Below are 23,874 nucleotides of genomic sequence, written 5' to 3' on the forward strand. Positions count from 1 at the left end.
ACTGTATTGAAATGTGGCATATTTATTCTTCAAGGAAATTTGTGGAGGCAGTTCAATTTGCGTTCAGATATCTTGAACAGATCGCGCTATACAAAATTTTGAAACTTCAAAATATCCCATGGTAAAGCATTCCCAGATTTGCTGACTTGTTTATCTTAAAATGGATGAATGATCTGGGCGACTTTAACTACAAATTAGTTTACTGTTTAATATTACTTTGACAGCAGTTTCACTAATTTGTATATTTTGCATATTATCCTCTTTTACTTATCTGACACAGTATTGCATGGCTGCACTCAAGTCCTAAGCTGGGATTCCAAGGTGGTTTGTCATATGGTGGGTGTGGCAACGGGTTGTATCAGCTGATGCTCCCAACCTCTCTCTTTCTCATCTGACAGTTGTTTGGATCCCCAAAACAAGTAAATTAGATGCTGGGGAGCACACATGCACAAGCAGCTCACAAAGCCGCACCATTTTCCTACTGCTTTAGGTAAATTAACCATACAAGTACTAAACACATTGATCTAATATCATCTGCAGATTATTATTATAAAGAACTGACTTAAGCAATTTGCAGCTAAACAGTGTTTAAAGTAATTAATTACATGGGGGAAGTGCAGCTGCCCTAACTGATACAAACATAGGATGGTTTTAGAAATGGAACTGCAGTTGATCTACCAGCAGAAAACTGTAACCACTGGGCATGCTACAAGGATCAAGCTTTCTGCTAATAGCAAGGACATGGCAGGATTACAGTTAGCGCCAAGCCAACTACTTTGCAGTATTAAGTACAACAGGCTGACTGAGACTTTCAGTTTAGCCATACCTGAATAACTCCTTTTTCTTTCATTTATCTTGAGACTGGAATTAAAATCTTTAAGACAATTAGTAATTGTCACCTTTAATCCAAATACTTACTTACAACTTACTCATATGTATATTTTTTATTGAATCACTGTTTTTTAAACTAATATTAACAGTTAAATGGTAAAAATTATTTCAGTTGCTTCTCTCCTTTCATACAGTACTATTCAGGTCAGGTCAGGTTAGGGAGCATGCACTGGTACAGTGCGTTGCCACACCCACTACATGATGAAACAACTCGGGATCCGGGTTTGCAACCCCCCAGGCAGACGCACGGTCTAGTCCCACCCTCCGGAAATGACCCTCTATCTGCCGTAGCCAGGTGTTATGTGGGCGACCTGGTCCAGCCACTCGGGTCCCCAACAATGAGGATCTTATGAGCCGGATCACCCTCGGGGAAATGTGCCACATTAATATTAATATTTTTCATTTGCTATTTATTGGGTACTACTCTACTGAGTAAACTTTCAAAGAGAAGCCAAAGATCCTCCATCACTAACACACATCAATCAATTCCATTTTTACATTACCTGAATTAGAATTTGCTGTCGATAAAAGCTAATGAGCCACATATTTGTGCTTTATTTTTAACTCTATTGTAAAGTACTGTTGAAAAGCATGTATGTAATGTAATCTAATAATACATGTAATTGCATTCTATTATTTTTGAATAAGACTAAATGTTTCAAAAATATTTGATAAACAAAAATGTGATAACTGACTCTTGGATGAAGTAAATAAAAAAGTTAAATGCTCTTACTTTCATATCAGTTAACTTAATTGCTATATGCACCAGAATTTTACTCCATGCACGCATTAACTTCTTTCATTTTCATTTTCCTTATACGCATACCCTTTTTCTAAATGCAACAGAATCCTTATTTAGAAAAGTACTGCCTATGTTGACAAGTTAACGGAACCTGAGAAAATCTGGCAGCAATTACAGCCTCAAGTCTTTTTGAATATGGTGCCACAAGCTTGGCACACCTATCAAACCTACCAGTTTCACCCATTCCTCTTTGCAGCACCTCTCAAGCTCCATCAGGTTGGATGGGAAGCGTCGGTGTACAGCCATTTTAAGATCTCTCCAGAGATGTTCAATCGGATTCAAGTATGGGCTCTGGCTGGGCCACTCAAAGACATTCACAGAGTTGCCCTGAAGCCACTCCTTTGATATCTTGGCTGTGTGCTTAGGGTCGTTGTCCTGCTGAAAGATGAACCGTCGCCCCAGTCTGAGGTCAAGAGCACTCTAGAGCAGGTTTTCATCCAGGATGACTCTGTACATTGCTGCAGTCATCTTTCCCTTTATCCTGACTAGTCTCCCAGTTCTTGCCGCTGAAAAACATCCCCACAGCATAATGCTGCCACCACCATGCTTCACTGTAGGGATGCTATTGGCCTGGTGATGAGTGGTGCCTGGTTTCCTCCAAACGTGATGCCTGGCATTCACACCAAAGAGTTCAACCTTTGTCTCATCAGACCAGAGAATTTTGTTTTTCATGGTCTGAGAGTCCTTCAGGTGCCTTTTGGCAAACTTCAGGCGGGGTGCCATGTGCCTTTTACTAAGGAGTGGCTACCGTCTGGCCACTCTACCATACAGGCCTGATTGGTAGATTGCTGCAGAGATGGTTGTCCTTCTGGAAGGTTCTCCTCTCTCCACAGAGGACCTCTGGAGCTCTAATAGAGTGACCATCGGGTTCTTGGTCACCTCCCTGACTAAGGCTCTTCTCCCCCGATCGCTCAGTTTAGATGGCCGGCCAGGTCTAGGAAGAGTCCTGGGGCCTCATGTATAACGCCGTGCGTAGAACTCGCACTATAACATGGTGTAAGCACAAACCCGAAATGTGCTTATGCACAGAAAAATCCAGATGCAGGAATCTGTGCGTACTCCAACTTCCACGTTCTTCCGCTACATAAATCCCGATCAGCGTGAAAACTCACGCTCGTGCACGCGCTTTATGTAACGCCCCAACTCCTCCCAGAATTACGCCTCTTTGAATATGCAAATGAATATAAATCGCCCTTAAACTCAGCCTTCTGTGAAAAGACAATGGGAAAAGCACGGGGGGAAATATAAGAATTTCAGCCAATACCAAGTGGAGGCAAAGGAAAAACATACTATTTGTTCAAATAAACCGTGGTATAATCAACAAAAGGAAGTTGATCGAGTGACATAGCGTGTTGGAGAAACTTGAAAGCTCACGTTCACAAAATCACACAGTGCCGGAAATAAAAAAAGTCACATATCAAAGTCGCCGTGAAAAGCCGAGTTGTAGCCCACTGTCTGAGTGTCATATGAAAGCTTATTAGGGTACAGAGAAAAAAAGGCACACAGTGGGGAAAAAGCACGAAATGTCAACTTCAATCTCGACATTTCCACTTTAATCACGTAGTTTATTTTGTCATTAAAGAAGAACCTCATAAACTTCATCTTAAAATTGTTTAATTAACCAGTTTCTCAAATCCCATCGTAATTAAAGTAGCACGTTAAATGCTTTGTTTTGTATTTGATCTTCGATGTGCCTATGTGTGTGAATCACTACTTGCTTCTTAAACCGGCTCTCTTCCTCCAACTAGACACAGAATCCATTACATTCGCGATATTACAGCTCTCTAAATAACTAAAATACTGAGATGTATACATGATATAATTTTCATGATGATAGGAGCTAAAGCACGTTATTAAACGTGTTTCACTTCGATGAAATAATTTATTGCAGCAGTACTCAGGGCGGCTCTAGGCTTGTGGTGGCACTGGGCAGAGGAAGAATCGGTGGCTCCTTAAGCCCACCAATGTGAGTAAAGTATCTTATGCACGGTGGATGGCCTCGTCCGTTGCAGACACTGCATAGCCGCCTCGTGCTCATGACACAAGCATTTAACTTTTGCCGAAATTTGTTGCTGCATTTTTAGCTGTGTTGTTATTTTCTCTTTCTGTGTTATATTCAATATATATTGGTGTAGCCGTCACTGCAGTCAGTGCTTTTCTTTACCCAAGTAACCGATCACCACACAATCAGCTCTGTAATAGAAGTTAAGCCATCTGTAAGCTTAGCGCCGATTCTTCAAAACGTTTAAGGAACATTGAAATAACTTCGTAGTACATGTTTAATCATTCTATCCTTAACGCCAGTCCCAGTGAAGAATATAGATTATTTAAATGAAGTTAAAGTTTTATCTGTATAATTTAATAAACATATTTTGCTGCATTTCACCTTAAAAATGATATTGTCATCATATGTAAATCTGCGCTTTATAAAGTGGCTCAGGTTGTGCGATATTATAACTGTAGTGCAAGTTTACAGTGGGGTGATTGTACTTATAAGTACAAACAGTTCTACAAGGTGCTATTGATTGAGTGCATTTAAAGTTCTTGGGATGAAACTGTTTCTGAACCGCGAAGTCTGTACAGGAAAGGCTTTAAAACGTTTTGCAGTGGCTGAGACAGCGTGTCCTTGAAGCTGTATACCGATAATTCTCTTTCTGATCAGCTGCTTCTGTGAATCACACTCAGATACAGTGATATAAATACTCAGAGTCTTCCAGTGAGAGTAATATGGAAAAAGATGATCTGCTGTGGCAACTCCTAATGGGAGGAGCTGGAAGAAGAAGAAGAAGGAGAAGTGAGAGTAACAACGCTAAAGCAGTTATGGTATTTGGAATACTATGGCTATTCCCTGGACCATTATATTGTTACAAGTTAATTACAATCAGATGCGTTACACTAATAAACAATATGCGGTTAGTTTCAGTGTATTTATAAAGCCGCGTCAGGAAAATAATGAGTAACCACACAGGAACAGTAGCAGTGCTTTGACGCTGGGTGCCGCCAGTCTGCAAAACCGAGCGGAGAACTTGCGTACGACAAGGCATGAGGTACCGTGGAAAAGTGCGTGGCTTTACGCCAAGTGTAGGTTTTATACATCACGATTTGAACGTGGAAAAGTTCTTACGCAACATTTCTGTGCGTACGCACCGTTTATACATGAGGCCCCTGGTGGTTTCAAACTCCTTCCACTTACGGATGATGGAGGCCACTGTGCTCATTGGGACCTTCAAAGCAACAGAAATTTTTCTGTAACCTTTCACAGATTTGTGCCTCGAGACAATCCTGTCTCAGAGGTATACAGACAATTCCTTTGACTTCATGCTTGATTTGTGCTCTGACATGAACTGTCAACTGTGGGATCTTATATAGACAGGTGTGTGTCTTTCCAAATGATGTCCAATCAACTGAATTTACCACAGGTGGACTCCAATTAAGCTGCAGAAACATCTCAAGGATGATCAGGGGAAACAGGATGCACCTGAGCTCAATTTTGAGCTTCATGGCAAAGCCTGTGAATACTTATGTGCATGTGCTTTCTCAATTTTTTTATTTTAAATAAATCTGCAAAAATCTCAAGTAAACTTTTTTCACGTTGTTATTATGGGGTGTTGTGTGTAGAATTCTGAGGACAAAATTAATTTAATCCATTTTGGAATAAGGCTGCAACATAACAAAATGTGGAAAAAGTGATGTGCTGTGAATACTTTCCAGATGCACTGTATTTTAAGTTAAATAAACTAATATATTTATTCATACATCCATCCACCCATTTCCGAATCTAAATCTTCTTTGAACATGCTGGAACTTTTTTAGTGTATATTTTATTCATTTTCATTAAAATTAGTTCATTATATTATACTAAGGGAGCAAGCCCCCGTGGGGCCTTTGGCGCCCAACCCCCAGTTGCAGCCAGAATATTAGTAAAATCTGTAAATATACAAAAGAAAAATGATTTATTGCAGTCAAAACCATGAAATTCTATAAATATTTAAAAGAAAATTGAATTATTATTTGACAGAGTAAAAATCATGAAATGAGAATAAAATATTTACTCTCTTACCAATTAGAGTATTCCCATTAAACTGTGGTTCACTATGCTCGATGACTATTTATAAGAGAAATTCGTTTTAACTGACGTTTTTGTAAACCATAACTTTCTTGATATTTTAATTTAGAATTCAAAAACGGAATAAGAATCTGAAAAACTAACAACATCACATTAAAGTTTGATAAATTCTGAAAAGATAGCAAACATATGTATGTAGGTTTTACAATAAGCCCGATTTAAAGCGTGACAAAAAAAGTGACATGACGTCACATAAAATTGTTGCACAAAATCGTTTTCACATAAATCTCAACATGCATCCCCAACCCAAAAGAGCTTTTTGATCTAAGAACCCAATATCAAGGTCCCTCTTAGGTAATGAGACATAAAAAGGTAAGTAGACACTCGACTTATTTATTTTAGAATAATGTTAATAAATTCTTACAAATTCTGAAAAAAAGGTTTTGGACCATTCCTTATGAAGAATATTTGATTTCTTCTAATTCTAAGCATAATATAATTTCATTTTCCCATTGAATTATGCAAGGTGGAACAGGATTATTGCTCTTGAGTTCTTCCATTATGTGTTACTCCAAATAATGCTGTCAGAGATTTGGAATAATTATGGACCTAAAACAGTCTGCAAAATAAGCAATGGTGTTTTCCCAATATGGTCTAAGTGAAGGACATTCAACAAAACAGATAATGTAACAATATACTTTGGAAAAACTTACTTGTGTGCAATATATAATTTTAAAATAAGCTAAAACTTGCCTGGCACAAACTAATGAAGATTACATTTTGTCAATGGCTAACACAGATTCATTATGAAGTAGTTTAATTGATGCATATACATTAGTTCCATACAAATCCAAATTTGCATACTACTGTAAAATGCTGTCCTCATTCAACTATAGCAAAAGCTTTTCCCATTTACAGTGGTACCAGAACCCCTGGAGGCTCAGATACTGCAAGGGTATATATTACACTGAGCATTAGTTAAATGTGTGATAGTGTTTGCCTTTAACAAACCCAGATTGATTCAAAGATAATGTTAAAGGAAGAACTTTCTTTACTGTCTGTGCTGAAGTTTCCACCAAAACTTTGATACTATTGTGAAGAAATTGGTCTTTACGGATGTGCATTCTAGGAGCATTTTCTTCTTTTTAAACAGCAACAGACATCTGCCATAGTATTTTTAGTAATATGTTTTCTTTGCATATTTCCATAAATATATCTAGCATTGACCAAGCTAAGTTAACAGACAGATTTTTACAAAATATTGTTAGATAGATAAATGGCCCCTTGGGTCTCCTGCTCTGTAAAGGTTTAATAACATTTTGAATTTCAGACAGCCTCTGAGGTTTATCATGCATTTTTATGCACAATATATTGAGCTGTACCTTTTTTTTCTACAAAGAAACTTTTGATATGAGTCTCACTTTCTTTTCATTCCCATGTGTATAAAATCTTACAGAATTCCTTAAATATATAACTTATTACTGTTTGTACTTTTAGTTGCAACTGCATTATTCATTTCTGAGATTTAATTCCAAACTCTTTTTATGGGTTTGTTGAGCTGAAATCTTATTAGCCTTTTCTGCATGTTTAAAATGAGAATACCATTAACTGTGATGCTCTTCTGGTTTGCACTTTTTATATAACACCTAGGAGATTATTTCTTTCTTTTTTATGACTGGGCAATTTTGGTTTATAGTCATACTTAACATTTGGGTACTTTTCAGAATCCAATTTATACAAATGTGTTGTGGTAGATGGCCCAGACACAGACAGACGGACATCGTTTTCTTCACCCAACACACTTTTATTATACAACTAATATTTACAAATACGTCAGTGCACTTCCCAGTGCCTCCAGCACCAATCCCCCAAAGTCCAGGCCTCACAGTTAAATTGCCTTTCTGGCCGCCTTATATAGAAACCCGGATGGGCTCCAGCTTCTTCCCGGCATTCCTCCGCAGACACGCCCCAGTGTGGCGGAAGTGCCGGCTGCACACCCGGAAGCCCTACGGGTGTCCCCTGTCTTCTTCCCCCCAGCACTTCCTGGTGTGGCGGAAGTGCTGGGCTTCAGGTTTCTTCAAGCACTGGGGCGCCGCCTGGCGGTGGCCACGGGCCCCTACAGGGTTGGGCATCCAAGCCCTCTACCCGCGGCCCCCAACACAACCAGGGCGGTCACCCTCTCACGGTCTGGAGGAGGTACAAGTCCTCCTCCGGTCTTCCTGGGCGTCCCGGCTGGGCTCCACCCCCAGCCAGATGCCACAGTGTGTATATATAACATACACTGTATATAAATATAATAAATAATTTTAAAACATTTTAAAATCATTGCATTGGAATAAAAAATGCTATTTATATGTCTCTGTTAGATACCATTTGGTTTGAGATTCTTAAAAGCAATGTTAATGTTTGAGATGTGCCATCTGTTGGAATGACCAATGTAATGCATTTTATTACTACATAAACATTTGTATATTTCCAAGTCCATATTGCATTGTTTCCAGTTTACATGTGATTTAATTGCCAGAGAAGGAGTTTATGTTCTTTTTTCTCACACAGGGCAAGGTAACAGTATAAAAACACTAAACTTTGCAGGTATTTGTGAATCCTAGATTGGTGACCTTAAGTTCAGAGCTTGCATACTATACTTATGTCTCTAAGGTGTGGAATTTCAGCTTCAGATAGATGTTGTTAGATGAATACAGAGACAAACTTGTGGTTGTAAATTCATATACACTACATCCCATATTTATACACGACTTTAGAGGTGCTTTCCCATATTCAGACTAAGAATATGAATAAAACATTTAAATATTTAGCTGATTAAAAAGAGAAAATTGTTTTGGAAGAAAATACAGCACACAAGAAATAGCCCCTCAAATAATCCCAGCCACTCCCCACTCACAATGTGCTTTACAGAGAAAACAAGATTAAAATATAGCTTCCTTGGCAAATTATACATTGATGCTATGAAGCAAATTTGCACAACTGAATCAAATTATGTGTTACTGTATATCAAAGTGACCTTTGATTGACCCAGGAAAAATAACTTTCTTACTCGTCCCCCTAATTTTGCACTGTCCAATAATTCACACAATGTGAACACACTGTGTTCCTGGACTGACTCCCTTTATAGCAATCATGGAAGCAACAGTGAAGTTATAGTTAACCAGTGAACAAAGTAGAGAAAAAGCACAGAGATTGAGACAGAGGAGTGTGCAGTAAGCCATTATGCTAGTGTCTGAGCTTTCCTGGATTTGGAACCCAATATGGAGAGTGTAATAACCAATGTTTATCATATATAACAGCTGTCGATTTCAGTGAGCACTTGCTGCTTTAACTATTATACGCACTGAATGTGCTGCTTGCAGCTGGGTTACTTAATCTGTTTACAGGTATGTTGATGGAATGGTGGGGAACAGAACTGCATGCTGTTCACCCTTTTGGTTTTTTAAAATTAAAAAATGTGTTCTAAAACCAAAGCAAATATGCTCTTACAGTTTTCTCTCCGTTTCTAGTAATGCTTCAACAGGCTCATGTCAGTATAACTAAATGTAACATTCCTCCATTTCAGAGTGTGGAGAAAACCCCTGACCAAAGAATGCTAGGATCTCTTGCCAAAGAATATGTTTTTGTTATTCACCAAATTGGGCATGGTTTGAACAGAGCTGCCACTAGTTAGTTTGGTGCCCACAGCAAGATCATTAAATTGAGCTCCCTTTCAGAAGAAACCAAAAAAATTCCCTAATCACACAATCATTGGTCATACAAATAAGCAAAGAAACACAATATACTGAAAAATGTATTTTATTTACTATACTAACATCTCGGTCTGGACCTTAGAGTGACATGCTCTCCAGGTGGCGAATGACAGCTGAAGGGGAGAAAATACTTGAAGAAGCTGGCTATAAAGAGGCCCCATGAACAGCACGTGAGAGGGGTGTGTGGATGCAGCACTTAAAGAGAACTTCAGATGTCACCTGTTTCTAAAGCCCACTGGCCAGCACGTGAAGCTGCCAGCAGACCTGGGAGCTCACTGAGCCAGGGAACAGTGTGGTATCTGGGTTTCCTCTGAACCTGAGTGAGCCAAGTGAGGAAGAGCGGGCAAAAAAAAAAAAGCAGCTGGAAACAAGTGTTTTAGCTGAAAATCTGAGCGGCAGGTAGAAGCAGCATTGAGGAAACCTAAGGTGCATTTCAGGGCCGCTTTCCAGTGATTGGTGTAAAAGGGCTATTCCCATTCCTCCATCCCTCACAACCTCCCTGGGTTGTTAGAATATTATAAAGTATTATTAAATGTGATTATTGAATAATCACAGTTCAGGCCAAGTTATGTTTTAAACATTATGTGCAATACAAATAACTAAAGATAAATATTACTTACCTTGTAAATTAGTTTATCAATTTGTACTTCACTAGAAATGTCTGATACACAAACACAAGAAAATGTTTATTTCACCATATCCAAAAAAGATGCAATTATAAGGTCTACACAGCTAGCTCAGCATAGCATAAAAAGCAAACATGGTATTCATATGTGACACCACCTTGCTGGTTGCTATGACTCGCTACACAGATTGGGGCAGTGAAGTGTCTGTATACGCAGAGCAATGAGTAACAATATGAATTATAGTGACCAAAATTAGTTTTGCCTATTATGATAAAAAATTTTTTGGTACACAAAAATATATCTTCCCTCAACATCACAGCTTAGCTCTTTTAGTTACCCTTACAAAGGACCACCCTGGGATTATGCTCCTTCTGACACTGCCTTTTTCCAGCTCTGGAGTTGAAATAGAAATGTGTGCTACCACCTTCTTCAAATAGCATATTAGAACAATATTAACAACAATGTTAAGTAAGCTAATTTTCTTCACAAGTTTTGTTTAACATCTTGCACTTTGGTGACTGGTTACCCTTAGGGCTGGTTTATACTTCACAAGATGCAACGTGTGTGCCTGCAGAGACTACTGCTACGCAAGCAGAGTACTGGTTATACTTGTGCATGTACTAATTTATGGAAGATTCCACCAGATGCCAGAGGGAGATATCATGGTGAGAAAGCAACATTTGGCTTGTCTGTGTTGTGAATTGCCAGAAAAATACATTAAATTCCCAGGGTACCTTGCCACAATATCTCTGAAAAGGATGAATCTTTAATGATTACATCCATCAATCAAGGGATGTACCCATTCCAGTAAGCATCAGGCATGAGGCAAAAACAAACCCTGGACAGGGCAACAGCTCATCACAAGGTGAATAGAAGCCTTGGAAGGAAACCGGAGCACACTGTGGAAACCCACCAGGAAAACATGCAAACTCCAGGCAAGGGAAACCAGGGACGTGACTCCCTGCGAGACAGCAGCGCTACCGCTCCGCCAACTGTGCTTCCCCGACATGTTTAAAAATTAATAGTATTAATTATATAAATGAAGTTAATGATTTATCTGTAAAATGTAACATACATGCTTTAACACCTTTCATCATAAAAAGTGATACCAAGTATAAATCTAATGATTCTAAATGTGCAGAGAGCTGGAATATCATAAATTTAATGTGTTCCATGTGGCAATCACTGCCTGCCGATGTTGTCAGTGCAGGACGAACCAATTAACAAGTGGGTCGGTTTTAAGATGACCTTTACGTCATTCTACTTTAATGACAAAATAAATTACAAGACTAAAGTCAAAATTTCCACTTTAATCATGAAATAGACCTTTTCTTTTGTTCACTGTGTCCCTAATTTTTTACTCTATTACTCAAATACGCTTCTGTACATTCTGATGCTGTTCCGAAAGTGTGAGACCTTTAAAATGTATCAGATAATTACGAAGGGGAATATGCAACGCTTGTATTGCGTATGCGAAAAATAAATGAAGAGCAGCACCACAAATACATTTGTATGTTAACATTTAAGTTTGAGGATTTGCTTCACCACATAGAACCATTCATCAAACATTGAAGCACACATACTGACCCTGCAGGATATCCAAAGCTGCTTGCTGTCACATGTTGATAGTAAAACAAAGACTCTGACGTCACGTTCTAACTTGAGCACACTGCGCAATTTTTTGTTGATACTGCAATTCATGAAGGTTTCGCGTTAATTTCTGAAGATGTGCTCAGAGGTTGTGTCAAATGAATGATGGGAATGCATGGCAGCCATGCTTTTTGAGCTTGAAGTATAAACCGGCCATTACTTATGGTTCACCAGCTTTTGTGTATTTATCTTTTATAAAACTGTGTACTTTTGTTCCTATTATTTAATAAGAAAATCTCACATTTAGGGAGTGTGTATTCTTCCTCCCTGATACTTAGCATTAGAATGCTAAAAATGTGTAAGTTTAGCCTTCCCTTAAATGAGTTACTTACTGTATTTCTTGCCATCTGCTTAATGGCGCACATGTGTGTAAACTAACAACTGGTGTACTTTGCATTAAAATAATAGATCTTACTTAGTATAATAAAGTTCACCCCAGCCCAATGTTCAAATTCCTTTTGACTTTATTCCCTTTTTCACAACTTGAAATGAGGCTGAAAAGTAAGTTTAAAAACAAAAAGAAACAGGTGGAATAAACAGCATGTAACAAGTCACTTTATAGCCCCTTTTCACATCTATAGTGCTGCTACTTCCAGCATAGACAGAGAGAGTAACAGAGGAGTTAGAGCACAGCAAGAGGGTAAGAACAGGCATCTTAACAGCAAATAAGAAAATGCATGCTGAACATTTGAAACCCAATTTTTCCAAAATTTAAATTTCAACCACCTACATAAGCATAACACATGAAATAACTAGAGTATTGTTTGAGCCATTAAGTCATGACTTCAGATATTCCAGATGTTAAGCTGCTGTAATTTGTGAGTTTGTGATTTCCATGTGAACATCTACATGTGTCTTCTTACAAAATGTTTACCAATGTGGTTTGAGAAAAATAAAACCTTTGATGTGTATTTAAACATTCAATAACAGGACAAAAATGTGGTGACTTTGTTCACAAAATTTAAAAAGTCTTGCTGAAAGGAAGAACAGTTAATATTTACTTACGCATATATTTCTTCTAAACTATTAGAAAGTTCCATACGTTCAGCACCTCTTAGCCAAGGAGAACTGCAATAAACAAAATAGTATTAGGGATAATAATGAATCTATTGGTAGGATTTAACATTATAAAATTACTAAATTATCCATTCATCTATTTTCTAAAGCTGCTTTCTCCACTTCTTTGTTATGAGGAGTCGGAGACTATTCAGGCAGTATTGTGTACAGCACAGACATTGTGAATGGGCAGAATTCCAGCCCACTGGAATTCTAGCAGAGCACTCTAATATATATTGATTAGGGAAAAAAAACCTCAATACCTGCAGAAAATACATGAAATCATGAGAAGAAAAAGCAAACTCCAAAACTGAACTCAGATTTAACAAGTTAAAAACCATTCTATAAAGAATGCATTGCTCTTCAACTTGTGCAACTTATACAGTATATAGACCTCCATAACTTCACAGCCTGCAAGAATCCCTCTTAGACATGTTTTGGCTTTGCTTTTGATTTAATACTACTAAGCATGTACATTGTAGGCATTTTAACTGAGGCCTTCATCCTTCTATAAACTGCCTTTGCAATATACACCCATACTCAATGATCACTCTAATGTAGTTTCCATGCTTATATTGCATCCTATACCACTACATACTTCAGAACAGCTTAGGGATGTGTTATACTGTCTTCAATTTAGCGCAGATAACAAAGAGATGACAAGAGTCAATAAACATATTTAAAAAAAAATAACACAAGTAATTCTGCAAGGGTACAATTTTTCTACCTACCCTTAAAGCCATATATGTTTCAATTTGAATGGGAACTCTAAATTAGTACCATGAAAGTGTGAATGTGAGCATGTGCCGGGATGTGTATATATATGAAAGAAAGAAAGAAAGAAAGAAAGAAAAGTCTTTAGCTAGTCTAGCAGTGGAAAACACTTAGTGTTTCAAAGGCAGTGTTTTTAAGTTAGGCACCATTAGAAGAGATTAATTCCTTTACCCTTACTGCTGTTAACTACAGTATTTTTAGACAAAAATATTCAGAGTCTGATAAAGTCTGCCATTTGAAAATACCTTCAGAATGATTACATGAAGAATGCATCAGTACATTCTTTGTCTTTTGACAGAGAGCCTTAAAGTCAGACCATTGGATTTAAGACCTCACACCTTCCCTGAATTGTGCTAAGGTTATACAATGTATAAAGGCTCTCAGAGGTTTTGATTTTCATTCAATAAACACTGCTACAATACATTTCGACAGGGGACTTGGTGAAGGCTCTTTCTGACGTCTATAAACCCCCATTCTGAACAACAGAGTTCTTGGAACAAAATTCACAAGCTCTACTGTAGATGTTTTGTATTATTTCAGCATTAATAAAATTAGCCCTGAATTAGCCCCATTATTATTATTTATATAAGTGAAGAATGAGTCACATCTTGAAGTCTAAACAACCTAACATAATAGCACTTAAAAGCTGGACAAAGAACTATGCATCGCAATTTTCAATCCTCAGACACTTATTACATGGTTCAGCATAGCAGACAAAACATTCCTCATATGATGAAACCTTCAGTCTGAATATTTTGACTTTACTAAGCTATACTTCCTAAAAACAAAAAATTCAATGACTTAAGAATTTTTCTTTGCACAATAATTATTCTTATTAATTTTCACTAATTCTAATCATGGCATGCTCTCTTCATTGTACACATTGAGGCCACCACTGGTAGTACAGCAGTTTCAAAAATTCAAGCACTTCAACAAAATACAGTTATGTCACTCTGGCAAATCTTGAGAATGCACACTGTAAAAATGAAGCAACTCGACACACGTAGAAAAGGTTTGGGGCAGCCACCCGTATAATATTCCTAGCTGCAAAGGATTCTTTTAAGCTCATGCAATGATGTTGCCAGTATGGAGTCCAAAACAGAACTGATCAAGGTTTGAAAAGATGGCGGTTTTAAATGGCCAAACAGGAAGTGACGTATGTTAACTGGAAGTGATGTAGGTTGACCGGAAGTGATGTTTCTCTGACATCAGTCTGGGAGCCGGGACCGGAAGTGACAATATTCTGGGCGCCGGAACTGGAAGTGACAATCTTCTGGGCGCCGGAACTGGAAGTGACGTTTTCCTGGGCGCCGGAACTGGAAGTGACGTTCTTGATTCAGATAGGTTTTCCCGCGGCTGGTCTGTAGAGATAGCAAGAGAAGGTTTAATGCACCCCGCCCTCCCCTGGCCTGGCGTGGAATTACCATTACTTGGTCCACACAACGTCCTCCTATTCGCACGTGTGTGATAACACCTTGTACAACCCCAATTCCAATGAAGTTGGGACGTTGTGTAAAACATAAATAAAAACAGAACACAATGATTTGCAAATCCTTTTCAACCTATATTCAATTGAATACACTATGAAGACAAGATATCCAATGTTCAAACTGATAAACTTTATTGTAGTTTGTCAAATCTTCACTCATTTTGAATTTGATGCATGAAACACGTTCTAAAAAAGTTGGGACAGGGCAGCAAAAGACTAGGAAAGTTGAGGAATGTTCAAAAAACACCTGTTTTGAACATTCCACAGGTGAACAGGTTAATTGGAAACAGATGTTTGTCATGATTGGGTACAAAAGGAGCATCCCCAAAAGGCTCAGTTGTTCACAAGCAAGGATGGGGCGAGGTTCACCCGTGGGCAAATAGTCCAGCAGTTTAAGAACAACGTTTCTCAATGTACAATTGCAAGGAATCTAGGGATTTCATCATCTACTGTCCATAATATCATCAAAAGATTCAGAGAATCTGGAGAAATCTCTGCGTAAGCGGCAAGGCCGAATACCAACACTGGATGCCTGTGACCTTCGATCCCTTAGGCGGCACTGCATTAAAAACCAACATCATTCTGTAAAGGATATTACCACGTGGGCTCAGGAATACTTCAGAAAACCATTGTCAGTTAACACAGTTCGTCGCTACATCTACAAGTGCAAGTTAAAACTCTACCATGCAAAGCGAAAGACATATATCAACAACACCCAGAAACACTGCCGGCTTCTCTGGGCCCGAGCTCATCTGAGATGGAATGACGCAAAGTGGAAAAGTGTGCTGTGGTCTGATGAGTCCACATTTCAAATTGTTTTTGGAAATCATGGACGTCGTGTCCTTTGGGCCAAAGAGGAAAAGGACCATCCAGATTGTTATCAGCGCAAAGTTCAAAAGCCAGCATCTGTGATGGTATGGGGGTGTGTTAGTGCCCATGGCATGGGTAACTTGCACATCTGTGAAGGCACCATTAATGCTGAAAGGTACATACAGGTTTTGGAGCAACATATGCTGCCATCCAAGCAACGTCTTTTTCAGGGATGTCCCTGCTTATTTCAGCAGGACAATGCAAAGCCACATTCTGCATGTTTTACAACAGTGTGGCTTTGTAGTAAAAGAGTGTGGGTACTAGACTGGCCTGCCTGCAGTCCAGACCTGTCTCCCATTGAAAATGTGTGGTGCATTATGAAGCTCAAAATACGACAACATAGACCCCAGGACTGTTGAGCAACTGAAGTTGTACATCAAGCAAGAATGGGAAAGAATTCCACCTACACAGCTTCAACAATTAGTGTCCTCAGTTCCCAAATGCTTATTGAGTGTTGTTAAAAGGAAAGGTGATATAACGCAGTGGTAAACATGCCCCTGTCCCAGCTTTTTGGGAACATGTTGCAAGCATCAAATTCAAAATGAGTGAAGATTTGCAAAACAACAATAAAGTTTATCAGTTTGAACATTCAATGTCTTGTCTTTGTAGTGTATTCAATTGAATATAGGTTGAAAAGGATTTGCAAATCATTGTATTCTGTTTTTATTTACGTTTTACACAACGTCCCAACTTCATTGGAATTGGGGCTGTATCAGGTCAGGTCAGGTCAGGACAGGTTGGGGAGCATGCACTGCTACAGCCTGTTGTCATACCCACCACATGATGAAACAGCTTGGGATCCCGGTTGGGAATTCCCAGGCAGGCACACAATCCAGTCCCACCTCCCGGAAATGACCATCTATCTGCTACAGCAATGTGCTATGTTGATGTCCTCTTGGCCTGGTCCAGCTGCTCAGTTCCTCAAAAATGAGGTTCCTGTGAGCTGGATCACCCTCAAGGAATCATGCCACATGGCCATAGTGCCATTACTGATTCTACCTCACAATACAGGTAAATATGCATCATTCAGGAATTCAGGAAGACACAGCACCGAAGGAATCCAGTCTTTGCCTCAGGTCACTGGATAGCATACATGTCATGCAACTATATAGCAAAACAGGAAGCACCAGGACTCTAAAGACTTGGACCTTTTTCCTTTTGCAGAGATACCGTGAGTGCCACACACTCCTTCCCAGCAACCTCATGATACCCCATGCTCTCTCAATCCGTTTACTGACTTTATAGGAAGAGACACCATTGGCATGAATGTTGCTGCCAAGGTAAGTAAACCTCTCAACGAGGTCGACACCAACTCTCAGGACTACCCAAAAAAGACATAAATCGTTTGCAACTAGTGCAGAATGCAGCTGCTAGAATCCTAACTAGGAAAAGAAAATCCGAACACATTTCTCCAGTTTTAATGTCACTACACTGGTTACCTGTGTCATTCAGGGTTGACTTTAAAATTCTGCTTATGGTTTATAAAGCCTTAAATAATCTCGCCCCATCTTATATATCGGAATGTCTGACACCTTATATTCCAAATCGTAACCTTAGATCCTCAAATGAGTATCTCCTTAGAATTCCAAGAACAAAGCTTAAAAGAAGTGGTGAGGCGGCCTTCTGCTGCTATGCACCTAAAATCTGGAATAGCCTGCCAATAGGAATTCGCCAGGCTAATACAGTAGAGCACTTTAAAACACTGCTGAAAACACATTACTTTAACATGGCCTTTTTAGAACTTCAGTTTAACTTAATTTAACTTAATCATGATACTCTGTATGTTCAATTCATCATAATAACTATTCATGGTGGCTCTAAAATCTGTACTGACCCCTACTCTCTCTTCTGTTTCTTTTTTCCAGTTTCTTTGTGGTGGTGGCCTGTGCCACCTCCACCTACTCAAAGCTTCATGATGCTCCAACAATGATGGATGGATTAAAAGGCAGAAGTCTACGTGACCATCATCATCATCAAGTCCTTCCATGGGAACCCTAAATCCAAAGAGGACGGTTTCATTTATGTTAGGTAGAATGCCCAGAGGGGACTGGGCGGTCTCATGGTCTGGAATCCCTACAGATTTTATTTTTTTCACCAGCCGTCTGGAGTTCTTTTTGTTTTTTCTGTCCCCCCTGGCCATTGGACCTTACTCTTAATCTATGTTAATTAATGTTGACTTATTTTGTTTTCTTATTGTGTCTTTTATTTTTCTATTCTTTATTATGTAAAGCACTTTGAACTACTGTTTGTATGAAAATGTGCTATATAAATAAATGTTGTTGTTGTTGTTGTTGACATTCTCTCCGCAGACAGACCCACTGCTAACCGCTGTGCATAAAAGGTCATTAAAGGCCTGGATTTTGTTTCTTATTCAGGACACTCACAAGCCCAAACATTCAAAATCCTCACTCAGTATTTTGAGAGCCCCAATAAAATCCTCAATTGACTCTGTGAAGATCACACCATTGTCGGCAAGGTCAACATCAGTGAATCTTTCTTCACCAACAGATGTCTCACAGCCGCACGACCCTGCCCAGCACCCAGTTCATGCAAGTTTTGAACATAGCAGGAGCAAGAACATACCCCTGACGAACCCCAGAATCAACTGAGAAAAATGCACAGGTCCAGCCTCCACTCTGCACAGCACTCAGAGTACCTGTGTTCAGGCTGGCCATGATATCCAGCAACTTTGGGGGAATCCCATGAAGTCTCAGGATGTCCCAACAGGGAAGCTCAATCAACTGATTCAACTGTTTTATTAAAATCGATAAAGGCTGCAAAGAAACTCTGCCGATATTCGTGTTTGTGCTCGATGAGAACCCTCTGCCAGGATGCAGTCAATGGAAGGCTTCTTAGCAAAACCGGCTACTTCACTCACTGGTTGGTGAGCAAGTGATCACAGACTGAGTATGACCCTAGCAAGGACCTTACCCAGCACCGAAAGTACTGTTACCCCCCTGTAGTTGGCATAATCCAGGTGATCACCCTTCCCTTTCCAGATAGGGACAACAAGTCCCATCTTCCAGTCAGTTGGGATGATTCCCATCTCCCAAATGGAAGCAAAGATTGCTTTCATGCTAGGAGTACAGCCTTGTATACTTAAATAAAAACAGTATATATTCAAAATGTGCAATTCAAATAATTTTTGAGAACTTATATATTTGAAACTCTAGCTATTCATTATGTAGTAGCTGTGCTTTTTATCCGAAGGATTCAAAAAACAAACACTAAACACAAATAAATGAACCATCTGTCATCAACTACATACAGTATAAATACATCTATTAAAGAAGATTCTGCATTTATAAATAAGGATAACTAATGTAAAACCCAAGTCTAAATTAATACCCAAACAGAATATAAATTAAAAACTATGATAAGAGTAACTATTGGCAGGGTAAATTGCTGAATATTAGTAGAAATCAAGGCTGCATTTCTTGATTCTTGACTTTATCTACATGCACAAGGGTAGATCTAAATTTAAAAAACCTTCAATGGCAATATTCAGTGCCCCATTATTCTATGATAACTCTCTCTACAATTGTCTTGTTTTTGGAGCAACTGAAAAAAATTAGTAAATTCACAATACTGTCACCAATAACTTCTGACATTTCAAACATGATCCTAGCAGCTGCCATAATGATACAATGACCAAATAAATAATATGAAACACCCCTTAATTAAATAATGTGTAATTATAATCTTTAGTGTGATATATTCTATCTATAAAAAAACATTTCAATTACAATACACCTCCACTGCAAACCCATATGGGGTTTATTTGTTTTTATAAAAATGTATCATATACTGCTACTCACTATTCTGCCAATTAACAGGGTGTGGCCACCAAAGGGCGCTACAGCGCCCAAACGCCAACACAGACAGACACAGACACAAGTCTTGCAAAACAACACAGCTTTATTACTGTGGGGAACAGCTTTTACTTTTGTTCCCCACTGCCTAGCGCTGTAGAAGCACTAATAAAACAACATATACACCTTCTTTCTTTCTTTCTCTTCCTTGTTCTGCCTCCACTCCTCCTCTGGCAAGCTTCGTCCCTCTTCCGCCTGAATCTGACTCCCCAAGTGAAGTAAGGTGGCTCCTTTTATGGTGCTCCTGGGAGTGTTCCAGGTGGCTCATTAGGCAGATCTGGAATCACTCCCAGATGCGGTGGAAGCCCAATGTAGGGCTCTGCAGCTCTCCTTGGCAGCCCCAATGGAACCCAACAAGGCTGTCCCAAGCTCCAACTCCCAAGAAGCCCTGCAGGAATCTGTGGAGCCACAGCAACCCAGGGGTGCTGCCCTCTAGCACTTTGGGGGAGGCAGTGTCCTGTGGACATCTGCTCTCCCATTCCTTCCAGTATATCGGCCTCCTGGCTGGGCAGGGGCCACAGCCATACATCACAATGGAAATGGTTGGACATATATGTAAAACTGCCATTGAATTCTTCACACATCACAAAACTATTACTTCTAACAAATTGCTCTCTTTTTTAAAATTAACCACAAAAATGAAGACAAATACTACAATTTAAACAGACAAGTACAACTAATTTTGATTGCTAATTCCTTTCAAGAAAATAATTTGATGTCAATTAATTTCTTGATTTCAGGCCATTTGGACATATCTGGACAACTCACACTTTTCCCTTATTCAAAAGGACAACAATCATTGCTATAGCTAAGAAAAGAAAAGTAGACTGTCTGAATGACTACAGACCTGTAGCACTCAATCCAAGTGTGAAGAAGTGATTTGAGAGACTGGTTCTGGAACACAAAATGACTTTCAGTTTACAAATAATTATAATTAGTCCACAGAGGATGCCATATCACTTGAACTTCATACCGTCTTGGCACAAAGGGATAATAAAAATTATTATGCCATAGTTCTGTTTATAAACTACAGATCAGCATTTAACACTCTAAAATTAGGACTTAGCCTTTCTTCCTGTAATTGGATTGTGTACGTCCTAAACAACATAATTCAATATGTATGGATTGATAGCATCACATCTTCCGTGATAACTGTCAATCAAGGGACTCCACAGGGAAGAGTGCTGAACCCAATTCTGTACTCCTTGTTTATCTCTGACAGTATGGCCAGACATAGCTCAAACTCCATTATTAAGTTTTCTGTTGACAGCCCCATCATAGGTCTGATCTCCAAGAATGATAAGATAGGTTACAGAGTAGACATCTATTTGCAGTGGTGGCAGTGCAGTAATCTCACTGTTAATGTCAGCAATTGTCATTGAATTATGTTAGTAAATTGTTGGTAAAAAAACAAACTCCCTTGTCTGAACCCATGCTGACTGTTCAGAGAAACTCCTGTTCTTACAATGCATTGCTCAATCTTCTCCTTAATAATTCTTTTCATTAATAGAGCTACTTGGATGTGCCTGATCATCCTTTTTATATAATGGGATAATATCTGTCATTTTTCAGTCCTTCAGAATTTCTTGAGTGTGCAGTGTCTTCATAAAAATATGCATCAAGGATTTATATAAGTACTCATTTACTTCCTCAAGAACTCAAGGATAAATATTATCTGGTCCTGGTGATTTGTTTGACTTCAATCTATTTAATCTCAGCAGTCATTCTCCCTCTGCAATTTCTAAATCATTCAGTACCACCTTAGCATTTCCTGTTAACGCTGGGAGGTTAACCATATCCTTTCATTGTGAAAGCTTCAGAAAAATGCAAGTTTAGAGCATCCGCTATTTCACTGCCTGTATATTTTAATTCCCCTTTTCTATTTCTGATGCACTTCACCTCCACCTTGACTGTTCTTTTAGTAATAAAATATTTAAAGAATCCCCCTGGGTCATGTTTCACCTTAAATGCTATATTCCTCTCTGACTGTCTTTCAGCTTCCCTAATATCCTTCTTCATGGTTGCCCTAATGCTAAACGCACCCTACAATTTGCATTGGAGTTATGAGCTTTATATGCCTTATACAGCTGTTTTTTTCTTTGCAACTCTTTCTTTTTCTTTTTGCTTACCTGCTGAAGAGTTTTGTTAATTTACTACTAATTAAAAAATTCAGGATGTACCTGTCCTACATTATATATAATATGTTTTTAAATCCATTCCACAGCTCCTCAAATGTCGCCACACTTAAAAGATTATCCCACATCCTTCCTTTTAGACATTGTTGCATCTGTTCAAAATCTGCCCTACCAAAGTTAAACTTAACAGTTTTAGTCATTGCATCCATGCTCTGCGAAAACACTGATAATTGTATTATATTGTGGTTACTTGACCCTAGTGGTTCAATCACCTCTACAATTATAATTCTATCCTGATTATTACAAAATACTGAATCTAGACAGGTGCTTTAACATATTGTGCTACAAAACAGTCACTGATTATAAGTAAAAATCGTCAGTTGCAAACTTAGCCAGCTTAATAATTAATTAGTTAAAGTCCCCCATTACTTTAATATTCACCTGTAAACTTGTCTTTCTAATATTATTAAAAAGATTGCATTGAAAAAAAAGTGCATCAAAATTACTGTCTGCATTGGGGAGTCAATAACAAAACCCTAAAATAAGGTCTCTTTCCCTAATCCTTTCCAAACGAATCCAGACATTCTCATTAAGATGTGGCTCATCATCAATGCATTTAAACTTTGTTTTACATAAATAACAACCCACCTCCTTTTGTGTTCTATCTGTTCATCCTAAAAATGTTTACCTATCTATATTATACTCATCCTCATGTTTGCTATTTAGACAGGTTTCTTTTACTGCTATAATATCATAATTATGCTTTGTTACATACAACTCCAAATCACTTGTTTTATTTGTGATACTTCTAGCATTAAGGCAATCTATTTTTAATGTGTTACTTATTTTAAATTTGCACTTTACATTACTACGTACATATTTATTTTACACTATTTTTCATCCTTTCATGTACCATTCTAAACCTGGCCTGTTCTAATCTCCCTGCTAATAACACCCCCATCCCTGCCCCTTTCCGAGTTTAAACAATACTCACTACAGAACAGGTCCCATTTGTTCCAACAGGAGTCCTAATACTCCATAAACATATACCCTTCTAATCTACACCACATTTTGAGCCATGCATTAAACCTTCTAATTTTCTCAGTCTTACCTAGATTGTCACGTGGCATACGTAGAACTTAGTAGAAGACTTTGTTTCGGTTCTGCCTCTCTACTTGGCACTTATTTAAATTTATATTGCAGAACTGACATTTCTTCCTACCGGGACAGTGAAAACCGCTCTGAGTAAAATCTTTTCCACACTTCCAGGGATGTCTCCCACCTGTACACATGGAAGACAATACACTGTGCAAGACTCGCTGACTCTGGAACAAACCTGTGCTTCAACCCCCCTAATGACTGAGTCCACAACTACCACAACCTCTCTCTTTCTGGGGACTGGTTTTGAGAAGGCCTGTTGAAGGTCCTCGTGCCTGGCTACCACCTCAGAGTTGTCACAGACAATGTCCAGCTTCTCAAGGATCTCAAAAAGGTTTGACACTTCCAATTCTGAAGCTGATGCACCTGGACAGTGTGCACCTTTTCTCTCTAAAGGACACCTGGGCCAATTCCAGCAATTCTCTACTACAACACAGGCCAGCCAACTCCTCCTCCTCTTGTTCGCTGTAAAGTGTTAAAAACGCCTACAGTATGTAGGACACAAAACAGAGAAAGTGAAGAAATATTTTGTCATCCTTCCCAAACAGGCCACATATAAAGCACACCATTCATTTAGGTAACTCTTATGGGAGCTTTGTTAAAATAAACTTAACACATTCATGAGGACTAAATAATAGAAACTAAATTGCAACACCCAACAAAGACCTCTAAATATACAGTATATATTCTTAATCTTTTCTCTCATGCACATTCTTTACCTCATAAA

The 23,874-nt window shown here is 38.7% G+C and overlaps 1 protein-coding gene across 5 annotated transcripts in view; it reads right to left on the bottom strand.

The window, feature by feature from the left end:
* The window catches only part of impact (impact RWD domain protein), a 417,506-nt gene that overhangs the window by 361,172 nt on the left and 32,460 nt on the right, over positions 1–23,874 (bottom strand). For 4 of the 5 annotated variants that reach the window (XM_039754711.1, XM_039754713.1, XM_039754710.1 and 1 more), the window contains exon 4: positions 12,799–12,861. The exons of the other annotated variant lie outside the window; for it this stretch is intronic. In XM_039754711.1, coding sequence (XP_039610645.1) covers positions 12,799–12,861 — 63 coding nt within the window. The remainder of the gene's footprint in view (positions 1–12,798; positions 12,862–23,874) is intronic. 5 annotated transcript variants of the gene reach the window in all.

This window comes from Polypterus senegalus, chromosome 5 (assembly GCF_016835505.1).
Source record: "Polypterus senegalus isolate Bchr_013 chromosome 5, ASM1683550v1, whole genome shotgun sequence".
NCBI lineage: Eukaryota > Metazoa > Chordata > Cladistia > Polypteriformes > Polypteridae > Polypterus > Polypterus senegalus.